Below are 21,233 nucleotides of genomic sequence, written 5' to 3' on the forward strand. Positions count from 1 at the left end.
CCCCCCCGCAAAATGTAAAATACATTGTAAAACATTCATACGGTAAAATTTAATATTTCAATCATTTTTAAGTGCACAGTTCTGTGGCATTAAATACATTCATCATGTTATATAACCATCACCAGCTTCCATTGTCAAAACTTTTCATTTCTTCAGTGGAAACTTTGTACCAACTAAATATGAGCTGCCTAGTCCTCCTCCCTCCAGTCCCTGACAAGCACCATTCTGCTCCCCAACTTTATGAATCCAACTACTGTAAGAACCTCCTCTAAGTGGAAATCACCCCTTTGTGTCCTTTTTTGACCGGTTTATTCCACTCAGCATAATGACCACAGGGTTCATCCATGTTGTAGCATTCCAAAGGAAATCTCAGGCCATGTGTTTTCTGCATGGGTTTACCTGTATGGAAAAAAATTCATTTGAAATCCACCCTGATCATAGCACTTACCTGCATACCTTTAGTGGCACCTAAAATGAACACTGAATTTCCTTTTTCTCCTTTTTCTCCAGGAAGGCCCTGAAAACAAAATATTCACTTGAGAGAGGAAAAGAGCATATTACTATTTCTGTATTTTCTTTAGCAACTGAAATATTACCAATAAAATTACTGTTATAATCATATTTCACTAGTGGAGATTATTTTATTCTCATTATTATTATCATCCTCAGTTACTCATATATACTTATTTAATATTTGCTTAAGATTAAGGAATCTCCTAAGATGGAATATCTACTAATATATTCATAAACATATTACAAATATTTATTATACATTATAAATACATTATATATTTATATAGGTTATACATAATGCTAATATATTTATAGCTATTTGCTTATTATTCAGCAGAAAAATTGCATTTTTCCTTACAACATAATGTATATAGTACTTGGATTATTCTTATAAGTAAATAACATTGAAGTTGTCAGTTAATAATTTATGCCCCAGAAATAGCAAAAAAATTATTTTATCCATTTAACTATTTGTATTCAAAACAGAGCTTAGGTACCTTTTAGATTAGCTTTTTTAAAAAAATAACCTGTTTCTTTTAGAAGGTTTTTGCATGTAGCTGCAAGTTTGTTTACTTAGAGTAATTTTTAAAAGTGATCAAAACACCTTAATGTACTTTCACCCCAAAGTTTCCCTATTTAATATCTTAATGTCCTGCTACTGCTACTGCTAAGTCACTTCAGTCGTGTCCGACTCTGTGCGACCCCATAGATAGCAGCCCACCAGGCTCCCCCGTCCCTGGGATTCTCCAGGCAAGAACACTGGAGTGGGTTGCCATTTCCTTCTCCATCTTAATGTCCTACTTAATATCTTAATACATCATAAGTTGGTTGCTCAGTCACTCAGTCGTGTCTGACTCTTTGTGACCCCTTGGGCTATAGCCTGCCAGGCTCCTCTGTCTATGGAATTTTCCAGGCAAGAATATTGGAGTGAGGTGCCATTATATCAAATTTCTATGAAGCACATACAGGTTTCAAAGTTAATACCTGTTAGGAGAGTGTTTGACTTTGCTTCCAAAAGGAGATAACTAGAGTTTCGTGGTAAATTACACCATCAGTTTCCTTGAGACATCAGATTCGCTTATACAGACAAGTGTTGCTTCTCACAGTTCCAATATGTGTGTTTCAGTTCCACAAATAAGTTATATCACACCAGTCCTCCAACCAGTGGCTTCAAATTTCAGTTACCATTGTGTATTAACTGAGTCAACGCATAAAACACAAACATCACTGCTAGCTCAATGGTCCACAGATCGCTATATAAGTAACCGGTGAATCAAGATCACCAGCTGATCCTATCACTCCTCTCAAAGTCTACCAGTGCCCAGTCACTAACATCTGTTAGCTCACACAGAGACAGCGAAGTGTGTAGCTGTGTTGCCCCCTGCTTCCCTCCCAGTGACACACCCAAGTGACATTTCATGAAAATAAGTCATTGACAGAGAGGACTGGCCAACAAAGATGAAAAGGGAGTGAAAAACGCTAATACTGGAGGCGAAATTCAAACAGAATGTAAGTGGCGTTATGGGAAAAAGAGCCCTTGTGAGAGTGCTGTCACTACTGTCATTCAAGCCAGAGGAATTCAGCGAAGATAAACATATCCACGCAAAAGAAGGAAGCGGCTGTGACCAAAAGAATGAAGACGTACCAGAGGAAGTGACACAGACAGAAGAACCTCATGTTACAGAAACTCTTAGAGATATTTCACCACACTGGAAGCTGGTCCAAACTTGGAAAAGAGGGTGATATTCACCAAAGCACAGAAAACCCCTCCACTTCATGTCCTAAGTTACAGGACCAGGAGAAGGCAAGCCCAATTCAAACTGTCTTTGACAAGTTTTTACGAAGAAAGAAAACCCTTTAATTCTCAATGTTTCTAATGTTTTAGATTATAATGTGATAAATAAATATTAAGTTTTAAAATTACCCCTATATATTTATGATGTTTTAATGAGATATCTTAAAGGTCATGGAATAACAGTAATTTTCCCATTGGATGTTAAGGTTGCTTTGTGTGCCTTCGGATTGCATGCCATTATTAAAGTCTCAACTCCTGTGCAAAGTGAGGACCGCCCATGTATAAAATGGGTCAAGGGAAAAAAAAATCACTTTACAAAGAGACCATTATGACAAACTTCAGTACTGTGATCAGAAGAACCTGCTGTGTTAAAGCTAAAATTGAGAATCCTGCTCTCTTGAATGTTCATGGACGCTCAGTAGAATGCGGTGTGATCCAATTTGAAGATCTTAAGAAATGTGCATTCACCAGACTGCACTTGCATATTCAAGGGGTTGAGTTTGAAAATAAATGGTGGTTGAGAAGCTTAACCATGGAAGTCAGTTGTGTTACTTGATACCACAAGAAAAAGGTGACTATGGAAATTCTTTTTTAAGTTCTGTGTTCAGACCATTTCCACTAGCATCTGGAACAAAAGGAAAATGCATAGAAGAAAGTAAGATGACTGGTGGTGATGAGAAAACCTTTTATAAGGAATTGTGGGTGATGATATTTAATTAGGGAAGCAGAAAGGCTGAAAAACAGCCACAGAAAATCAGTTTTGAAAGGCCTAATCATCTCCAGTCTTTAAGTGAGAAAAGAGAGAAATGGGATATACGTGGTAGAGGAAAGAGTCATTCTTACTAAAGTTATATTTAAATAAAAGCGCAAACATTTGAAGGAAATAAAAACCACTAAGAGCAGTAAAGGCCTCTTAAGTGCTGGATATTGTCAACTATTTCTGAACCCCCACTCCAAACTCCTGTCATTTATTTATTTATTTTGCATAATGGGGGCTAGAAAGCTAAACACTACATTTCCCAGACTGCTTTGCAGCTGGCTGTGAAGTAGGGTCCACCTGGGAGATGTACTTCTGAGATTTGGGAGGCAGAAATGAACAAAACATCCTCTTCTGGTACTGTTGATGCTGCCAAGCAGGAAGGTAGAAACCTAAGTGTTTGTTGGTGTCTTGAAGTGGGGATAAGAGGTAGTGGTTGAGGTGCAGGAGCGGCTTCTAACTTCTGGATCTCAGCTATGTGTGAGCCCCTGAAATCTTGCAGTGACCCCAGAGTTTTAATCCTCCAACTGTTATATTAAGTGCCAAATTCCCTGTATTAAATTCCTTTCTGTTTGAAATACCTAGAGGGGTTTAAGTGGCTGCAGTGAACCCTGAAGGATAAACAACCTCAGTTTTGCTAACCGGCCTCCCTTCCCCTACTATCCATTCTCTATCCAGCAACCAGAAGCATCTTGGTAGAACATCAGTCAGATCAGATCACTTCCTTCCTTAAAACCATCCAGTGTCTTCCCATGTCATGGAAAAGAAAACCCAGCTTCCTTCCACAGTCTACAAGGCCCCATGTCAGCTACTGAGAGAGCTGTCATGTCAACTCTCTGTTCTTATCCTCCAGTCACCCCCATCTGTTCACCAGGCTCCTGGGATACTTGTAATAACTCTGTTTCTTGAACACATCAATTCTGTTCCCACTGGAGGCTCTTTTCACTTGATTCCCACTAAAATGAGCTGTGGCTCTCTTACTGGGGGCCCTCGTGGGCCAAGAGCTCCTCTTTCTCCTGGAATCCCTGGATCACCTCTTGAGCCATTGTAGCCATCTATGCCAGGTCTGCCTCTGGATCCAGGAGGCCCTGGGTGCCCCTACAGAAAACAAAGTTATAGGTGAGTATTTTTGCAAGAATATAAAGATTGAAGGCAGGAGGAGAAAGGGACGACAGAGGATGAGATGGTTGGATGGCATCACCGACTCAATGGACATGAGTTTGAGTAAACTCCGGGAGTTGGTGATGGACAGGGAGGCCTGGCGTGCTGCAGTCCATGGGGTCACAAAGAGTCGGACATGACTGAGCGACTGAACTGAACTGATCATAACAAAACGGTTATGCAATATGGATACCCAGATTATGGCCTTTATGACTCACATGTTGTTCAGTTTTGTGAATCTTCCTTTCCCACCCACAAATACTATGTAGTACAGTGCATATGTGCATGCTGAGTCACATCAGTCATGTCCGACTCTTGGGACTCCTTGCGACCTCATGGACTGAACCCTGCCAGGCTCCTCTGTCCATTGGATTCTCCAGGCAAGAACACTGGAGTGGGTTGCCATGCCTTCCTCCAGGAGATCCTGACCCAGGGATCGAACCCATGTCTCTTATGTCTCCTGCACTGGCAGATGGGTTCTTTACCCCTGGCACCACCTGGGAAGACATAAATTTATTTTCATACACTCTAATTTAAATTCATTTAGTTTGGAGTATTTTCAGAGATTTGGGAGGAAATCTTCCTTGAAATCCTCAGAAAGACTCTAATGAATTATAACTGTCGCCAAATACCTTTCTCTTCTTTCCTTTGATTTTCACATTAGAAATGAGAGCTTTAAGCCCACTCCCACCATTAGGACTCACAGCTAATAAAAAATTTCATAATGAGAATAAATTTATTTCCAGAAAATTATACTTGAGCTGACAAGTATATCTAGCTCATGTTCTAAAATGTTTTTCTCCAATCTGCTTGAAAACCTTGTTCTTCAAGTAAAGTGTTTTGGTCTCAGAGTTATTACACAAAATTGAAATGCATATACCCTGCCATTTATGAAAATAAGAAAATAAAGTTCGCCATTTGCTGTTGCTTTTGTTCAGTTACTATATATCATATAAATAATTAGATCATGTGACTTTAAGGCTTTGATGAGTCTCTTCCCCCCCAAAATGGAGAAAACTTAAGGATACTTACAGGTATCCCATCCAGACCTGGAAATCCAGGAACTCCAGTTGGACCCTAAAATCCCAGAAAATAAAACAAAGATATAAAAGTTACTAAATTATTAGATTAACCAGTTGATTTACTTAAAAGCATTAGTAATTAATGGCTTGCTTTAAAAAAAAACAACCCTTAATGGGCACTGTCATCTACTTTTACATTAAGGAGCTCAAATGCCAACATTTAGAAATCAGCATTGTGTTTCCTTCTTTTTGTACTTGGGAAGCCAACATGGCAGTATCAGTTCAAAGCATACAATACTGGATACTTAGAAATTCAACTTCCTGGAATCTCTTTATCCCAGAGAAACAAAACCTTAAATGTAAACATGGGTAAATGACAGGACTGTTTTTGCACACTTGCACTACAATAAGATCTCAAATTCTCAGCAGAGAATAAAGAATAGTTTTATCTCCATATTATAGCATATTATACAAAGTTTCTAAAGGAATAAGTTCAATCTACATCAATTGATATGGAGTGATTTCCAAGCCATGTGATTGAGTGGAAAAAGAAAAGACTCAGCATGATACACATAATATCATTTAGGTTTTTGAAAAAGTCATAAAGAAAACCACTCCTCACTGGATACATTCATGCTTTTTCATATCATTTTATTTATTTATTTTATCTGGGATTGTGCTGGGTCTTTGTGCTGCACAGCCTCTTCTCCAGCTGTGGCGAGTGGGGATAACTTTCTAGTTGTCATGCTCGGGCTTCTCATTGCGGTGGTTTCTCTTGCTGTGGAGCATGGACTCCCCGGATTGTGGTCTTCAGCAGATGCGGCTCCTGGACTCTAGGGCACAGGCTCAGTGGTGCACGGGCTTAGTAGCTCTGTGGCATGTGGGATCTTCCCAGATCAGGGACCAAACCCGTGTCTCCTGCATTGCCAGGCGGATTCTTCACCACTGAGCCACCGGGGAAGCCTGACATGCTCTTCTCTTTAAGTATCTAGAAAACATCCAGAGAGGCATGCTCCTCTGGAAAGGGGGCTAGAAATAAGGGCTGATTATACAAGAGGGGTTCAGGCTTAATTTTTATAAGGTGCAAATAGGTACTACTTGTGATTATACCAAAAAAAAAAAAATGTGGTATAGCAACGCTGGTGAGTGGTTAATGAGCCTTTCACTTAGGAAGAGGCTTACCTTGTCACCTACGTCACCTGCTGCTCCAGGACGGCCACTTTCACCTTTCATCCCTTTCTCCCCTGGGATCCCAGTGGGTCCCGGTGGTCCCAGGGGTCCAATAGGACCCTGTGGCCCTGCTGGTCCCGGTTGACCCTAAGAAGAAAGATTAAAAAGGTAAGGGGAGTGGTGAGTGAGCCTTAAGTAGAGTTTTCTAACACAAATATACAGTGACTTGGGTTTACAGAAGACTGCAAAATTAAAGATGGAGCAAATTTTAATAACAGAAGGACAAATGATGAATTAATTGCCAAAAAAGAAAGGAATGTTGTCTTTTTCAATCTGAACCAAAGCTTTACAGTAAATTTGAATCACTGCATGTGCATACACACGCATCTATATACTGATTATAGTCCTCTTATTCTTTTCATTCTGTCATTGAAAATTAAAAATTTATTTGGCTGCATTTGCCATGCATGGACTCTCCAGCCATGGCACAGGAGCTCAGTAGTTGTGGCATGTGGGATCCTAGCTCCCTGACCAGGGATGGAACCCACATCCCCGGCATCACAAGGAGACCTCCAGGGAAGTCCCCTGAAGTAAGTAATTTTTAAATGAAGTCTCATTAACATTATGTTAGTGACACAAGAGTGAGGAAAAACTGCCAGATCTTTCATTTCCTTCAAATGGCTAATGATTTGTCTGCCTTTTTAGAGAGAAACATTTCTTTTTTAGCTGATTTTATCTGCTCTCTTATCCCTAATTTGGAAGCTGGCTCTCCTTGTCACATTATTTTTATGCAATCTAACTTCCTTTCCATGAATGAAAATATCACCTTTTATTTTAGGCAAAGAAGTTTCAGGAACTCAGCTCTCCCCCTGAACACACAGTGGGAATATCTCTGGGACAAAGATGAGAAAAGCTCTGCTCTCTTTAAGCCTGTTCCCCTTTGCATTTAGATGTACTGATGCCATGAATGCATGTTCAGCTACCACAGCAATCTCACAACTCTTTCTATTCTGAAGTAGGCAGGCTGATGTATCTCAGCGTTAGTTTCTCTGATCAGTTTCCAGATGATCATATCTAGCTTCCTCCTTGACATCTCCTTGAATACAATGGTTGTTGTTGCTGGTCGTTCAGTCGTGTCTGTGTGGCCCCTCGGACTGTAACCCTCCAGGCTCCTCTGTCCATGGAATTCTCCAGGCAAGAATACTGGAGTGGGTAGCCATTCCCTTCTTCAGGGGGATCTTCCTGACCCAGGGATCAAACCCAGGTCTCCTGCATTGCAGGCAGATTCTTTACCGTCTGAGCCACCAGGGAAGCCTCAAATACAATGATACCTCTAGCTTAAAAAAAAAATGCAAAATAGAACTTCTAATTTTTCTCCCCAGATCTGATCTTCCATTCACCTTCTCCAGCTCCAGAAAATTAGGGATCACCCTTGTTATTCCTCTTTCTCCCACTCTACATTTAACCCATGCTCAGTTCCTAGCCATTTCACTTCTAAAAGAGATCTGAAGCCTCCCCACCTCACTGTCTGCTGCCTTGCTGCCACACTGGTCCAGCCAGCATCAGTGAGACCTGCACTCTAGGCTCCCAAGTGGTTCTCCAGCTTCCTTTTACCCACTCCTGGCCTTTCTCCAAGTGGCATTAAAGCAGAAATCAGATCATAGCATGGCCCTGCTTTTCAAGTTCTCCTTGCCTTCCCACTGCAAGCAAAATAAACCCCGTGCTCCTCACCTTCCAGGCCTCACAGAGTGTGGCCTCAGATTCCCTTGCGCCCTGTGCTGTGCCCGCCCCACACTCACTGCATCCAGCACGCTGCTCTTATCTGTCCCAGGGCCTCGGTGCAAGCACTTCCTCGAAGGCTCTTTCCCTAGATCTGCACATGACATGAGTCTCTCCTGAACCGCCACCAGTGAAGGAGGATTCTCAGTTCATCCACATCCCCATTAGTCTCCAGCAGGGCACTCGGTCTACTTCCTTCTTAAGATCTTAGCATTTCACATTTTTTTTAACTTTTGGCCCTTCCTCACAGCCTGTGGGATCTTAGTTCCCCGACCAGGGATCGAACATCCCCCCCCTGCATTACAGTCTTAACCACTGGACTACCAGGGAAGTCCCTCACAGTTTTACAATTATGTATTTGCTCATCAGTTCATTGTCTGTTCTCCAATGAGATACTAGTACCATGAGGGTGGGGACATCTGCTCACCATATAAGTCTTCTATCTACCACCTGCCATGGCCTTTGGCTCAGGAATGAATGAATGAATGAAGGGTTCGTGTGGCGGTAACTATGCTCTCAGGCTTGGTGGTCCAGCCTGACCATCCATCCACTCCAGAAACACCCTACCTCGACCCTGGAAAGTGATTTTTGAACTTTGCAAAAAGGAATGCTATCAAATGTAATGTTTATGACATATTCCTTGATTTTATACTTCAAATTTATTTTTATAAAATAACCCATGTATGGGAATTATGAGGCTCTTTGAATGAACTTTAGAATCTAAAGTCAGGGTTTCTAAATGATACTTCCAGCCTCCGCATTCAATCTCTGTCTATAATTTGGTGTGAGCAGAGAGTATCTTAGATTCAAATGTTTTTTAAAATAACTCACTTTGCAGTCTTAAGATAACACCTCTAGATGAGGTGAAGAGAAGCTTTTCAATGAGAAGTTTATAACAGTGAATTCGCCAGTGCAGGGTGATCTGGCCACATGACACCGTGTGCTGTGCACACACATGTCCAGCTGTGTTGTCTAATTCAGATTCAATCCCTGGATTGGGAAGATCCCGTGGAGAAGGGAAGAACACCTGTTCCAGTATTCTTGCTTGGAGAATCCCACACAGAGGAGCCTGGGGGGCTACAGTCTATGGGGTCGCAAAGAGTCAAACATGACTTAGTGACTGAATAACAAAAACCACCAGTGTGCACAGGACCCTGCCCAAGAATGTAGAGCCAGCCTTTGAGTGTGTGGGGCCCAGGGGAAAAAGATTTTTTGAAGAGTCCTATCTACATGAAAATTTGAATCATCTGAAATCAGTGTGTAAGCACCATTCTGGTGACCCAATCTCAGGAATCCTATGAATGAAATCCCACAAGGGGGCGAGTGAGACTGTTCTATTAGGCGGCCACCCTCTTGACACCAGGGCCAGTCATGGGCCCCAGCCCTGAGCATGAGCCCCAGAGCTCCTCATGTGCTCAACCCCCAAAGGATAAACAGAGTGCATCCTGTTGAAACTACTTAAAGCCCAAGCTGGAGCTGCCACTGCCTGGGTACCACTTAAGCGAACTTCCATAACTTTTCTGTCCCTGTGAATGATCCACAGGACTGAAAATGGGGTCTGTCCACTCAGCCAATCCCCTAACACCAAGCTGACCCTGGACTCTATGCTTTCTTCCTCATTCCTTTTTTCATTATTGACAACCTTTAACATCTGCCTACATTTTGTAAGTCAAAATCATACTTTATTCGTACTTTCCCTTCTCTTCATGCATTTTCATTATCATTAGAATAGCTGCTATTCCTTGAGCACCCATAAAAATACTATAAGCTTAGAATTTTCAAGGAAGCTTAAATGTATACATAAGTGTTACAAAAAAGACAACAATAAAATATAAAATCTAATCATATGGGCCCCATCCATTTAGGGGCACTTTGAGGGCGTATCTATTTACTCTAGATATTATACAGTTTCTAAACTACAACCTAAATGTCAGCATAAATAATGACTTCAGCTGACCTTTTCTACGTGTTAATTAATCTCAGTTGGTTTTGGTTAATTACCATAAGGCTCAGGAAATAACTGCTTTTTCGTTAAGTTTGGAAATTATCTGTCTTACATATCATTTATACAAAAAGTTCTAAATTATCTATTGTGGACACTGTACTTTACAAAACCTATGATCTAAAAACAACAAAATGCATGTCTGGACAGAAAAGGGGAACAGAAAGGACAGCCAACTCACTGGCTATAATTCTCTTTAATGTATTTCGCTTTAGACACGCGATGCCGAGTCCAAGCCTAATGGAACTTTGGAAAGAAAAAGAAAAGGGGTGGAAATACTGAGCACAGTGGCAAGAACGATAAAATTGCCTTCAATATAGAAATGTGTCTTGATTGAGAACACGCCAGCTAAAACACCCTTAAACAGAAATACATCGAGCGATGGTAATTTGTATCATTAAATTCTCCGTCCCTCGTTTTGCCACCTCCCCAGCCCTGATCGGTCACACTGACATCCCTGAACAAGGGATGTCAAGCTCCGTTCTTTCACAGACTTCTGTGTCCTGTCCCTGAAGTGCCCCTGCCATGCCCCCCAAGTAATCTCTCACTCCTCCCCTGGAAAAACCCCGCTGTCTGCTACCCTCATCCCACACCCTTCAGAATGAGATGCTTGTCCAAGATGCCTGCGTAATGACACTTCCCATCCACTCCTGTGATCACCTCTTTATCTCTGTGTCCCCAGCCCCACACCCACCAGACCAGAGCTCCTGGCAGAAAGAGTCTAGGTGCCCGAGGCCATGATGCAAGAAAGGCAGAGAACAACATTTAACAAAATCACGTGGTCAGATCGCCCACCCAACCCGAGGGAAGACTGTCCAGGATCTGCTTTCTCCTGGCTCTGAACTGCTGTCCCTGGAAGTGGCTGAGAGTAGGGATGAGGACCTGAGATGACTCCACCCGGGCTGAGCCCTGAACGCTGCCCTGTTGGTGTCTGTGGTTGCTGAGATCTGACATAGGGGTCTTCCTTCAACCACACTAAACTGCACATACAACCCCTACCGTGTAAGTGAAAAATCTAACAGAGAGCATTAAAGGCCTCCCTTCTACGGGATAGACTTTGCGTTTTGTTCTACATGCAGTGCTGTTTTTTTCCTCTTAATCGTTATCTTATTACAGAATACATCTTAAAAAATACTCTAAAACCTTGTATACCAGTATTAAATATGCCAGAAAGCTGTTCACAAAAACTTTCCGAGCACCAATATTTGAAATAGTCATTGTGAGTTTATCTAATCTGAGTAAATCATTTATCCACAGTGATGGAATGATTCCACTTTCATTAAATCACTTCATATAAAAGAAGGGATCACTAAAAGAAAACATGTTTAAAAGAGTTGAGCTTACTAATTTATCAGGCAACACTAAAAGTAACTTCACAATGAATAGACATAAATAAGGGGATGACAGAGGATGAGATGGTTAGACAGCATCACTGACTCAGTGGACGTGAATTTGAGCAAACTCTAGGAGATAGTGAAGGACAGTGCTGCCGTCCACGGGGTTGCAAAGAGTTGGAGGCAACTTAGCAACTGAACAAGACAAGACACTTCCGTAACTACAGAACCATTAAATAATCACAAGAATTTTGCATCTTTAAAAAAAGGTGTTTTTTGTTTTTTTTTTTTTTAAAGAACTATTCCACTCCTGCCCTTGCACTTTTCACCCATGCTAGGCAATGGAGCGTTGCATTTCAGTCACTAGCAAAAAGAAAAAAATGCCCAAGGGAATGAATGGCTGGCTGTCAGAGGTAGGGTCTCTGAATTTTTTCTTTTTTTTTTCTTTCTTTTTTTGCTACTGTGGGTCTGGAATTGCCTCTGTGGTTTATGACCTTCGGTGAGAGACAGTGAAGTCAGAAAAAGGATTCACTGAATCCAGAAAGGACAATCGGCCTGACAGCCGAGGAAGCTCTGGCATGCCATGGGAAGCCGCCAGGCCATGGCTTTCTACCCAAAGGCCAGCCGGACGCCGAGTCATCAGACCCATTCACGCGCCTCCCCACTGTGGCTGCAGCCGCACCGGGCTCTCGGGCCAGCTGAACAAATAAAGGCTGAAGGCGATCGGAGTGGACACTGGCTCCCACGCCTGCCTGGCTCTCGGAGGCCAGAGCATTCCTTTAGGATTCCCCCTCATTAACCGTCCGTGTCAGATGCGTCTCTTGAGCTGGGCTAGGAACAAACTATCTTTATTTCACGACATTTAGTAGACGAGACCAACAGAGAAGACGATATGTACATTTTTAACACCTAAATATTCAAATCAGCCTTTTGGGCTGCCACTGGTCTGCTTGCTTCCAGGAAGCAAACCCTAAGAGGAACGGAGGGACATAGGTGCACCCGTGGCTGATTCATGTTGATGTATGGCAAGAACCACCACAATATTGGAAAGTCATTTTACTTAAAATAAATTAAAAAAAAAAGAAATCCTTCATCTATTGAGCAGTGTGAGGACTGGGAGAAATAGCTACAGAAAGACAATGGCAGATGCACATACAATCACACTCTTTCTGCCACTACTTCTTGCTCTTTTAGAATCAGAGAATCAGTGCAAGAAGTCTGAGTGAATGAAATGAATGAACAAACAAGAAAGATGTCTTTATTATACTGTTGTTGTTTAGTCACTAAAGTGAAAGTGAAGTCACTCAGTCGTGTCCGACTCTTGCAACCCCATGGACTGTAGCCCACCAGGCTCCTCTGTCCATGGGATTTTCCAGGCGAGAATATGGGAGTGGGTTGCCATTTCCTTCTCCAGGAGATCTACCCAACCCAGGGATTGAACCCAGGTGTCCCGTATTGTAGGCAGACATTTTACCGTCTGAGCCAGAAAGTAAAAATGAAAGTGAAGTCACTAAGCCATGTCCAACTCTTTTGCAACCCCATGAACTGTAGCCTGCCAGGCTCCCCTGTTTTTGCTTGGAATTTTCCAGGCAAGAATACTGGAGCGGATTGTCAATTTCTTCAGGGGATCTTCTGGACTCAGGGATTGAACCCACATCTGCTGCATCTCCTGCATTGGCAGGTAGATTCTTTACCACTGAGCCATCTGGAAAGCCTTTTATCACACTGTTTACACATAAATTTCCAAATCATTCTTGGCCAATAAGACCATGACATTGACTGTCAAAAGTGTCGCAGGAAGGGAAAGGTATTTATTTATTAAGCTGGGTTATACACCTGCGGTGTCCATATATTACTTCACTTAATCCAACCAGCAGCCCTGAGGACTGTGGATTATTATCCCTGTATAAATAAGGAAAGTCCACATACAACAGTGTTCATCAAATTAGTTAAAGACCTCTATTTTTGTTCTCAAATCTAATGTCCTAGTCCCATCCTGTATCTCTGACCATTCTCTAGAAACTTCCTTGAACCTTCTTCCCTGTACATTCACACTCATCATGTCAGAAGCTGAGGTCACCACGCCCAGACTGGTTTTCCTGCCTTTTTCCTCCCTGACTCAGCAGACGGCAGCTTGGGTTTCTTCCACCAGCTAAGCTCACCACCCAGCTGTCAGCTTTGCCGACCTTCTATCCCTCCTTCTCCCAAGACCAAGTCTATCGCTTCTTTCTCTGAATTAATTCTCAGATGTCTGTCCCTCTGTCACCGCACTGTGGAGGCCCTGGGTCATGGTCTGGTCATCCACATGGGTGACCCACGCACCAGCCTCCCCCGCTTCCCTAAGTCCAGTCTCCCCCTCACTTGCACATACCAATGTCAACTAACCCTCAGTCTTCCCTTTGCTGTGTCCATGCTTCCATCAACACTGCAGTGAGCACAGCCCATCCTCCTCCACCCCAGCAAACAGTGGTCCCTAAGCGTCTGCACCCACACCCTCTCCTCCAGTCACATTTGTGTATTCTCTTTGCCTGAAGGAATAGCAGCCTTGGCCCATTTGTAGCTCAGATTCAACCTTCCCCCAACCCAAATTATGATGACAACAACAATGACGATGCTAGGACACCCTTCACTGAGCACTCACTCCATTCTGGTCCCTGGAAAAGTACTGTGCCTTCCTCGCATGGAATCCTCACATCCTTAGAGCACAAAGACATCCACTGTCTACTTGTCCCAAATGACAAAGCCTAGGCTCAGAGAGATGAAGGCCACTTGGCCACCACCTGGAGAAGCAGGGCCACACCCGACTTCAAAGCTGCTGCTTCCCTTTTCACTACAGTCCTCATCAACTTCACTCTTGTATAAACTCTCATATCCACCGTCAAACAATTAATACCCACATAAGCTTAGCACTTATTTCTCATTACTGTTTTATGCATGTTACTTTAATATCTACTTGGGGTGATGTTGTCCAGTAAGATTATTGGGACCAGGAATCTGTGTAATAAAACCACCCCCAGCCCACTTTGGCCACTGCCTTCCACAGTATAGTTAAATATACACTCAAGCACTTATTTATAATTGAAATTAACAAAGAAGTGTTTGCACCCAACCCTGTCTTTTTAATTCTTGATTGTAATTCAACAATTATGCCACTAGGTGGCACTATAACATCACTTAAAGCTCAGTTCAGTTCAATTCAGTTCAGTTGCTCAGTCGTGTCCGACTCTTTGCGACCACATGAATCGAAGCAGGCCACCTCCCTGTCTATCACCATCTCCCGGAGTTCACTCAGACTCAGGTCCATCGAGTCGGTGATGCCATCCAGCCATTTCATCTCAAGGCAAGAATACTGAAGTGGTTTGCCATTCCCTTCTCCAGTGGACCACAGTCTGCCAGACCTCTCCACCATGACCCGCCCGTCTTGGGTGGCCCCACAGGGCATGGCTTAGTTTCATTGAGTTAGACAAGGCTGTGGCCCTAGTGTGATTAGATTGCACTTAAAGTTCAACTAGGCCTTAATGTGCAGCCTGAACCCTTTAGGGGTGCCTCCAAAGTCCTCCTCTATTGCAGAAACAACTGCTGGAGATATAGGAGGATCATAAAATAAATAACATAAAAGGTGTTACTCAAAGAGTGGACAGTCCAAGGAGACCAGACTGCAATGGCAAAGTGTTTTCTTGTGCCTTAAGTTCACCTCACTCAATGAAGGAACAAATTGGTCAGTTAAGTCTGTAACATCACTGACTCAGGATTTTCAGCTGTGTTTTAAAAAAAATTTTAATGGAGGTAAAATGAATATTTTTTTTCATTAATATAAGCAGGACAATAATGTGTTCTCCCAAATCATGTAAAATTCATTTATTAATGTCTTTTAATTTGATAAATAGGCTGTATTTTTGTATCATTTTTTTCCAGTTTTTTTTGGAGGGCCACACCTCAAAGTTTGTGGGATTTTAGTTCCCTTGGGCCCATGGCAGTGAAAGTGCAAAGCCCTAACCAGCGGACAGACAGGTTAATTCCCCATGGGATACATCTTAAACTTAACACAGTGCTGTATCAAGTGTATCATTAAAACTGGAAGAAAGGGAATTCCCAGGATCTCAGTTCCATTCCTGGTCAGGGAATTAAGATCCTGCATGCAGAGTGGCAGAGCCAAATTTAAAAAAATAAAAAAGATGTACAGCATAATGATTCAACTCACATACATCATGAAATCACAATAAGGTTAGTGAACATTCCTCACCTCATATAATATAGATCAAAAATAAAAGAAAAAAGTTGTTTATTTAAGAGGAAGCTTGATGCAATGGGGAAAAATGCTGTACTGAGAAGTAGAAGACATGGCTTTGATAAGGTCACCCACCTACTATACAGCATGGGAAACTATCTTCAATAGCCTGTTTGGAAAAGAATCTGAAAAAGAATGTGTGTGTGTGTGTGTGTGTGTGTGTAACTGAATCTCTTTGCTATACACCTTAACACTGTAAATCAACTATAGTTCAATTAAAAAAAATAATAAGGTCACCCCTTGATCCAGGTCATGGAACACTGGTTTTCCCATCTTCAGAAATGGTGTAACATCTGCCCACCCTCGTACTCCTCCAGATACAATGGTCTCCAGCCCAGACCTCCCACCAGGGTGACAGTAGCCTCCTGACAGGTTTTCCCTAATAATTCTCCCTGCCCCTCATCACCTTCACTATATTCTCCGAAGAGCAGCCAGCATGTTTTTATAACATAAATCCAACCTGTGTCTACTCCTCCAAACATCTTTCAAAGCCTTTCCTATTCTTCATGATAACCCATATCTGGCTTTCCAGTTGCTATGGGAATGCAACAGGCAGCGCCGAGAGCTCCTGGAACGCCACTCGAGGAGCTAGAATCCAGGTGTCTCTCTTTCCCTCCTCTGCTCTCCTGGGGTCCCTGCCCCTGGCCATTCCCATCCTTCTCCCCTTCCTGAGTCTCCAGTGCTGGCCCCCCTTCCTCCTTCTGCAGCTCCGCTGGGCTGCCCTGACCACTTGCCACTTTCTCTTGGGCAGACTTGCCCATCTTCTTGGAGTCAGGCACCTCCAGCTCTGAGTATCCTCTGTTTCCCTCCCTAGCCCAGACTCTCTTCTGGGCCCTGGCCACATATCAGTATGCAAAGTGGACCCATGATCATTCCCTTATGTGCTCCTCGGCCACCCGCCTCTATTCACACAGCTGTTCATATCACCCCAGGGCGTCCCGTGGGCTCCCCGCCCCACCTGGAGTCTCCTCCTTCCTACCCATCTGCCTCCCGAATATTCTCAACACCCACGCTCTTCCCCTCCACGCTCGCCCCTTTGCTGAGCCACCATGACCTCCCACCAGGGCGACTACAGTAGCCTCCTGACAGATTTTCCCTAAAATTCTCCTCACCCCTCATCACCTTCACTATATTCTCTGAAGAGCAGCCAGCATGTTCTTATAAATCCAACCTGTGTCTACTCCTCCGAACATCTTTCAAAGCCTTTCCTATCCTTCAGGATAACCCGTATCTGGTTTCTCAACTGCATCCTTTACCACTCACTCCCTCACCTACATGGTCAAACCTTGCTGGCCACCTCGTGGCCCATCCAACACACCTGCCCATCTCCTTCTCACTTCAGGGCCTAAGTAGGGGCTGTTGTCTCTGCCCAAACACTTACAGTGGTTTGAAGTGTGGCCACAAAAAGATACGTTTATGCCCTAAGCCTGGAACCTGTGGATATTGCCTTGGGTGGCAAAAGATGTAATAAACCTATGGATTTTGAGAGGATTATTTTTGTTCTGTGTTATCCAGGTGGGTCCTAGAGGCCATTACATGTATCCTTATAAGAGGGACATGGACGAAGATTTGGTCCAGACACACAGGGGAGAAGGTGATGTGATGATGGAGGCAGAGACTGAAGTGATGTAGCCACAGGCCGGGGCTGGAAGAGGCAGAGAATGGGTCTCCATCTTGCCTATGGGGAGAACACACCATTCTTCCCCTAGGCCATCGCTGGGTGACCTCTGTTTCCACCAGGTCCAAGATATCCTGGCACTGTCCACCATGCACACATAGGCTTCTGTGCAAAATCAAGTTAGGGCACTAGATTATCCACCCGGGGCAGAAGAAAGGGTCTTTGTCTATTCTTTTCCCTGATGCATCTGAAACACCCAGACCACCCCACATCTGGCACTCATCAGGCACCCAGGAGGAACGGCTGGAAGGTGAGTCTGTCTTGCTAGATGGACTCCCAGCTCCGGGCCACAGGGACCCACCTCTTTACCCCCAAGGCCTCACAGCCTCCTCAAACACCTGGCACATGGTGAATGCTCAATGGCTGTTTGCTGAATGAATGGAAGAAATCGTTGTTGCTGTTGTTCAGTCACTCTGTTGTGTCTGACTCTTTGAAACTCCATGGACTGCAGCACGCCAGGCCTCCCTGTCCTTCCCCGATTTGCTCAAACTCATGTCCACTGAGTCAGTGATTCCATCCAATCATCTCATCCTCTGTTGCCCCCTTCTCCTCCTGCCTTCAATCTTTCCCAGGATAAGGGTCTTTTCCAGTCAGTCAACTCTTTGAATCAGGATTCAAAGGCCAAAGGATTGGAGCTTCAGCTTCAGCATCAGTCCTTCCGGTGAATATTCAGTGTTGATTTCGTTTAGGATTGACTGGTTTGATCTCCTTGCAGTCCAAGGTGCTCTCAAGGGTCTTCTCCAGCACCACAATTCTAAAGCATCAATTCTTCAGTGTTCAGCCTTCTTTATGGCATAGAAGGAATGAATGGCTAATAACTGAGTGATTTGCAAATTCACACATGTGTGACAGAGGATTGGGGAAAAAAAAAACCAGCACTTGAAAACACAGCTGTTTCCCTGTGGACTTCTTAGTAACTTATAGAAAGTGGCATGTGAAAGGAGAAATACAATTTTCTCTCTTAAAAACTCTGTAATTCACTTTAACTAATTTAGTCACATGCTACCTTGGCGCAAAACAGCTGTTCTCGTAGTCACAAACTCTGCTCCCGTGTTCCTGTGTGGAAGATGCCCTGCGTGGAAACGCACCTTATTTCTTACCACCACCACCAAGGCCGACTCCACTTTGGTAATGACCTTGATCCTCTCAAGTTCAGCCTAGTCCCACATTTGCTGAGCTCTGCTCCCGCCTGGCCACAGTTCACGCTGGGTCGCAGAGCTCAGCAATCATCGTTGCTATGGGACTGAGCTGAGCGTGTGCGCGAACACACACACACACACACACACACACACACACACAGGATTGAACTCCACCCAGGAGACCAAGGGCACGGCTATAAAACACCGCCCATTTAATGAGGTGACTGACTGGGGCAGACCTACCAAAATCTACCTTCAGACCCAACCTGTCACTGGGGTTTCTTGATGAGGTTTCATGCAGTTATCCCGTTTAGTAAATAATAGAGGCAAATTATTTAATAAAAGTAGCGGGAAAATATAGGCTTGCTTTCCTTTTTCAAGCACAAACGTTGGGTTTAAAGAGCGAGATCGTCAGCATACTGAAAGCCATGCTAATTAGCTGGAGTTATTCCTCTGGATTGTTTAGTTGCTAAGTCATGTCTGACTCTTTGCAACCCTGTGGACTGTAGCCCACCAGGGTCCTCTCTCCATGGGATTCTCCAGGCAAGAACACAGGACAGGGATGCCATGTCCTTCTCCAATTCCTCTATATACAACGAGTGCTAAGTCACTTCCTGTCTGACTCTCTGCAACTCTATGGACTTTAGACTGCCAGACTACTCTGTCCATGGGATTCTCCAGGCAAGAATACTAGAGTAGGTTGTCAAACCCTCCTCCAGGGGATCTTCCCAGCCCAGGGATCGAACCCACATCTCTTATATCTCCTGCATTGCCATGTGGGTTCTTTGGAATAACCTGGGAAGCCCTATTCCTCTATATCAGATCAGATCAGTCGCTCAGTCGTGTCCGACTCTTTGTGACCCCATGAATCACAGCATGCCAGGCCTCCCTGTCCATCACCAACTCCTGGAGTTCACTCAGACTCACGTCCATTGAGTCAGCGATGCCATCCAGCCATCTCATCCTCTGTCGTCCTCTTCTCCTCCTGCCCCCAATCCCTCCCAGCATCAGAGTCTTTTCCAATGAGTCAACTCTTCGCATGAGGTGGCCAAAGTACTGGAGTTTCAGCTTTAGAATCATTCCCTCCAAAGAAATCCCAGGGCTGATCTCCTTCAGAATGGACTGGTTGGATCTCCTGGCAGTCCAAGGGACTCTCAAGAGTCTTCTCCAACACCACAGTTCAAAAGCATCAATTCTTTGGCCCTCAGCCTCTTCACAGTCCAACTCTCACATCCATACATGACCACAGGAAAAACCATAGCCTTGACTAGATGGACTTTGTTGGCAAAGTAATGTCTCTGCTTTTGAATATGCTATCTAGGTTGGTCATAATTTTCCTTCCAAGGAGTAAGCGTCTTTTTCATGGCTGCAGTCACCATCTGTAGTGATTTTGGAGCCCAGAAAAATAAAGTCTGACACTGTTTCCACTGTTTTCCCATCTATTTCCCATGAAATGGTGGGAGCAGATGCCATGATCTTCGTTTTCTGAATGTTGAGCTTTAAGCCAACTTTTTCTCCCCACTTTCACTTTCATCAAGAGGCTTTTTAGTTCCTCTTCACTTTCTGCCATAAGGGTGGTATCATCTGCATATCTGAGGTTATTGATATTTCTCCTGGCAATCTTGATTCCAGCTTGTGTTTCTTCCAGTCCAGCGTTTCTCATGATGTACTCTGCATAGAAGTTAAATAAACAGGGTGACAATATACAGCCTTGACGAACTCCTTTTCCTATTTGGAACCAGTCTGTTGTTCCATGTCCAGTTCTAACTGTTGCTTCCTGACCTGCATACAAATTTCTCAAGAGGCAGATCAGGTGGTCTGGTATTCCCATCTCTTTCAGAATTTTCCTCTATATAGATATTGGCTATTAATGATATTATTAATAAGCTGAATGATATAAAATGATATCTCCCCTCTATCCCCAGGTCTCCCATGCCCTGTTCAGAAATATTCTCGTGCACTGACATATAGGATTCAGTCTTTTAACTTCTGTATGTTTTCCATTCTTCAAAATTTAAGGTTAATATATATGACAAGGGGAACTACTTTAACCAGCTAAACCAGTTACAAGCTGGCAGGTGGCAGGTGGCAGGTTGAATTCTGCCAGGAAATCTGTTTAATTATTAGGCACTATGTTTGCTTTTTTTAAATGCTGATCCCTTTACATGACAAAAGGACCACTCAGCCCCACAGAGTCCCCAAGGCTGAGGTCCCTTCCTGGGACCCCTCACTCAGGTCACCGGCTGTCACCTCAAGGCACCTGCACGTGTGAGCTCGGATAAGACTTCATGTATCAGACGATTCTCCGGCAGAGACACAATGAGCTAGGGAGTCGGTCCTCGGAGAAGAAAGATGCAGCAAGAAAAAGAAGACATCAGAACCAAATCACGAAGGGGTAGTGACAGACTAAATTCGCCAACTTCTCTGTTGTCACTGGAATTTGCTGCTATCAAAATGTAACATAATCGACTTACGCAAGCTTTGAGAACATGAAAATAATTGCTCTGAACCATTTATCGGGCTGCAGTTATAGAGAGTACTAGAACACAGTTGTGTGAGTGATAAAGAGGTTGAATTCTAGAACTTTGTGTGCAA

At 43.6% G+C, this 21,233-nt stretch overlaps 1 protein-coding gene across 5 annotated transcripts in view; it reads right to left on the reverse strand.

Annotated features, from left to right (window-relative positions):
- COL4A4 (collagen type IV alpha 4 chain) overlaps positions 1-21,233 on the reverse strand; it is a 155,847-nt gene that overhangs the window by 103,577 nt on the left and 31,037 nt on the right. For all 5 annotated transcript variants that reach the window (XM_070800326.1, XM_070800315.1, XM_070800319.1 and 2 more), the window contains exons 5-8: positions 6,431-6,565; positions 5,259-5,303; positions 4,047-4,163; positions 449-517 (exon numbers count right to left, since the gene is read on the reverse strand). In XM_070800326.1, coding sequence (XP_070656427.1) covers positions 449-517; positions 4,047-4,163; positions 5,259-5,303; positions 6,431-6,565 — 366 coding nt within the window. The remainder of the gene's footprint in view (positions 1-448; positions 518-4,046; positions 4,164-5,258; positions 5,304-6,430; positions 6,566-21,233) is intronic.

The sequence above is a fragment of the Bos indicus genome, chromosome 2, assembly GCF_029378745.1.
Source record: "Bos indicus isolate NIAB-ARS_2022 breed Sahiwal x Tharparkar chromosome 2, NIAB-ARS_B.indTharparkar_mat_pri_1.0, whole genome shotgun sequence".
Classification (NCBI taxonomy): Eukaryota; Metazoa; Chordata; class Mammalia; order Artiodactyla; family Bovidae; genus Bos; species Bos indicus.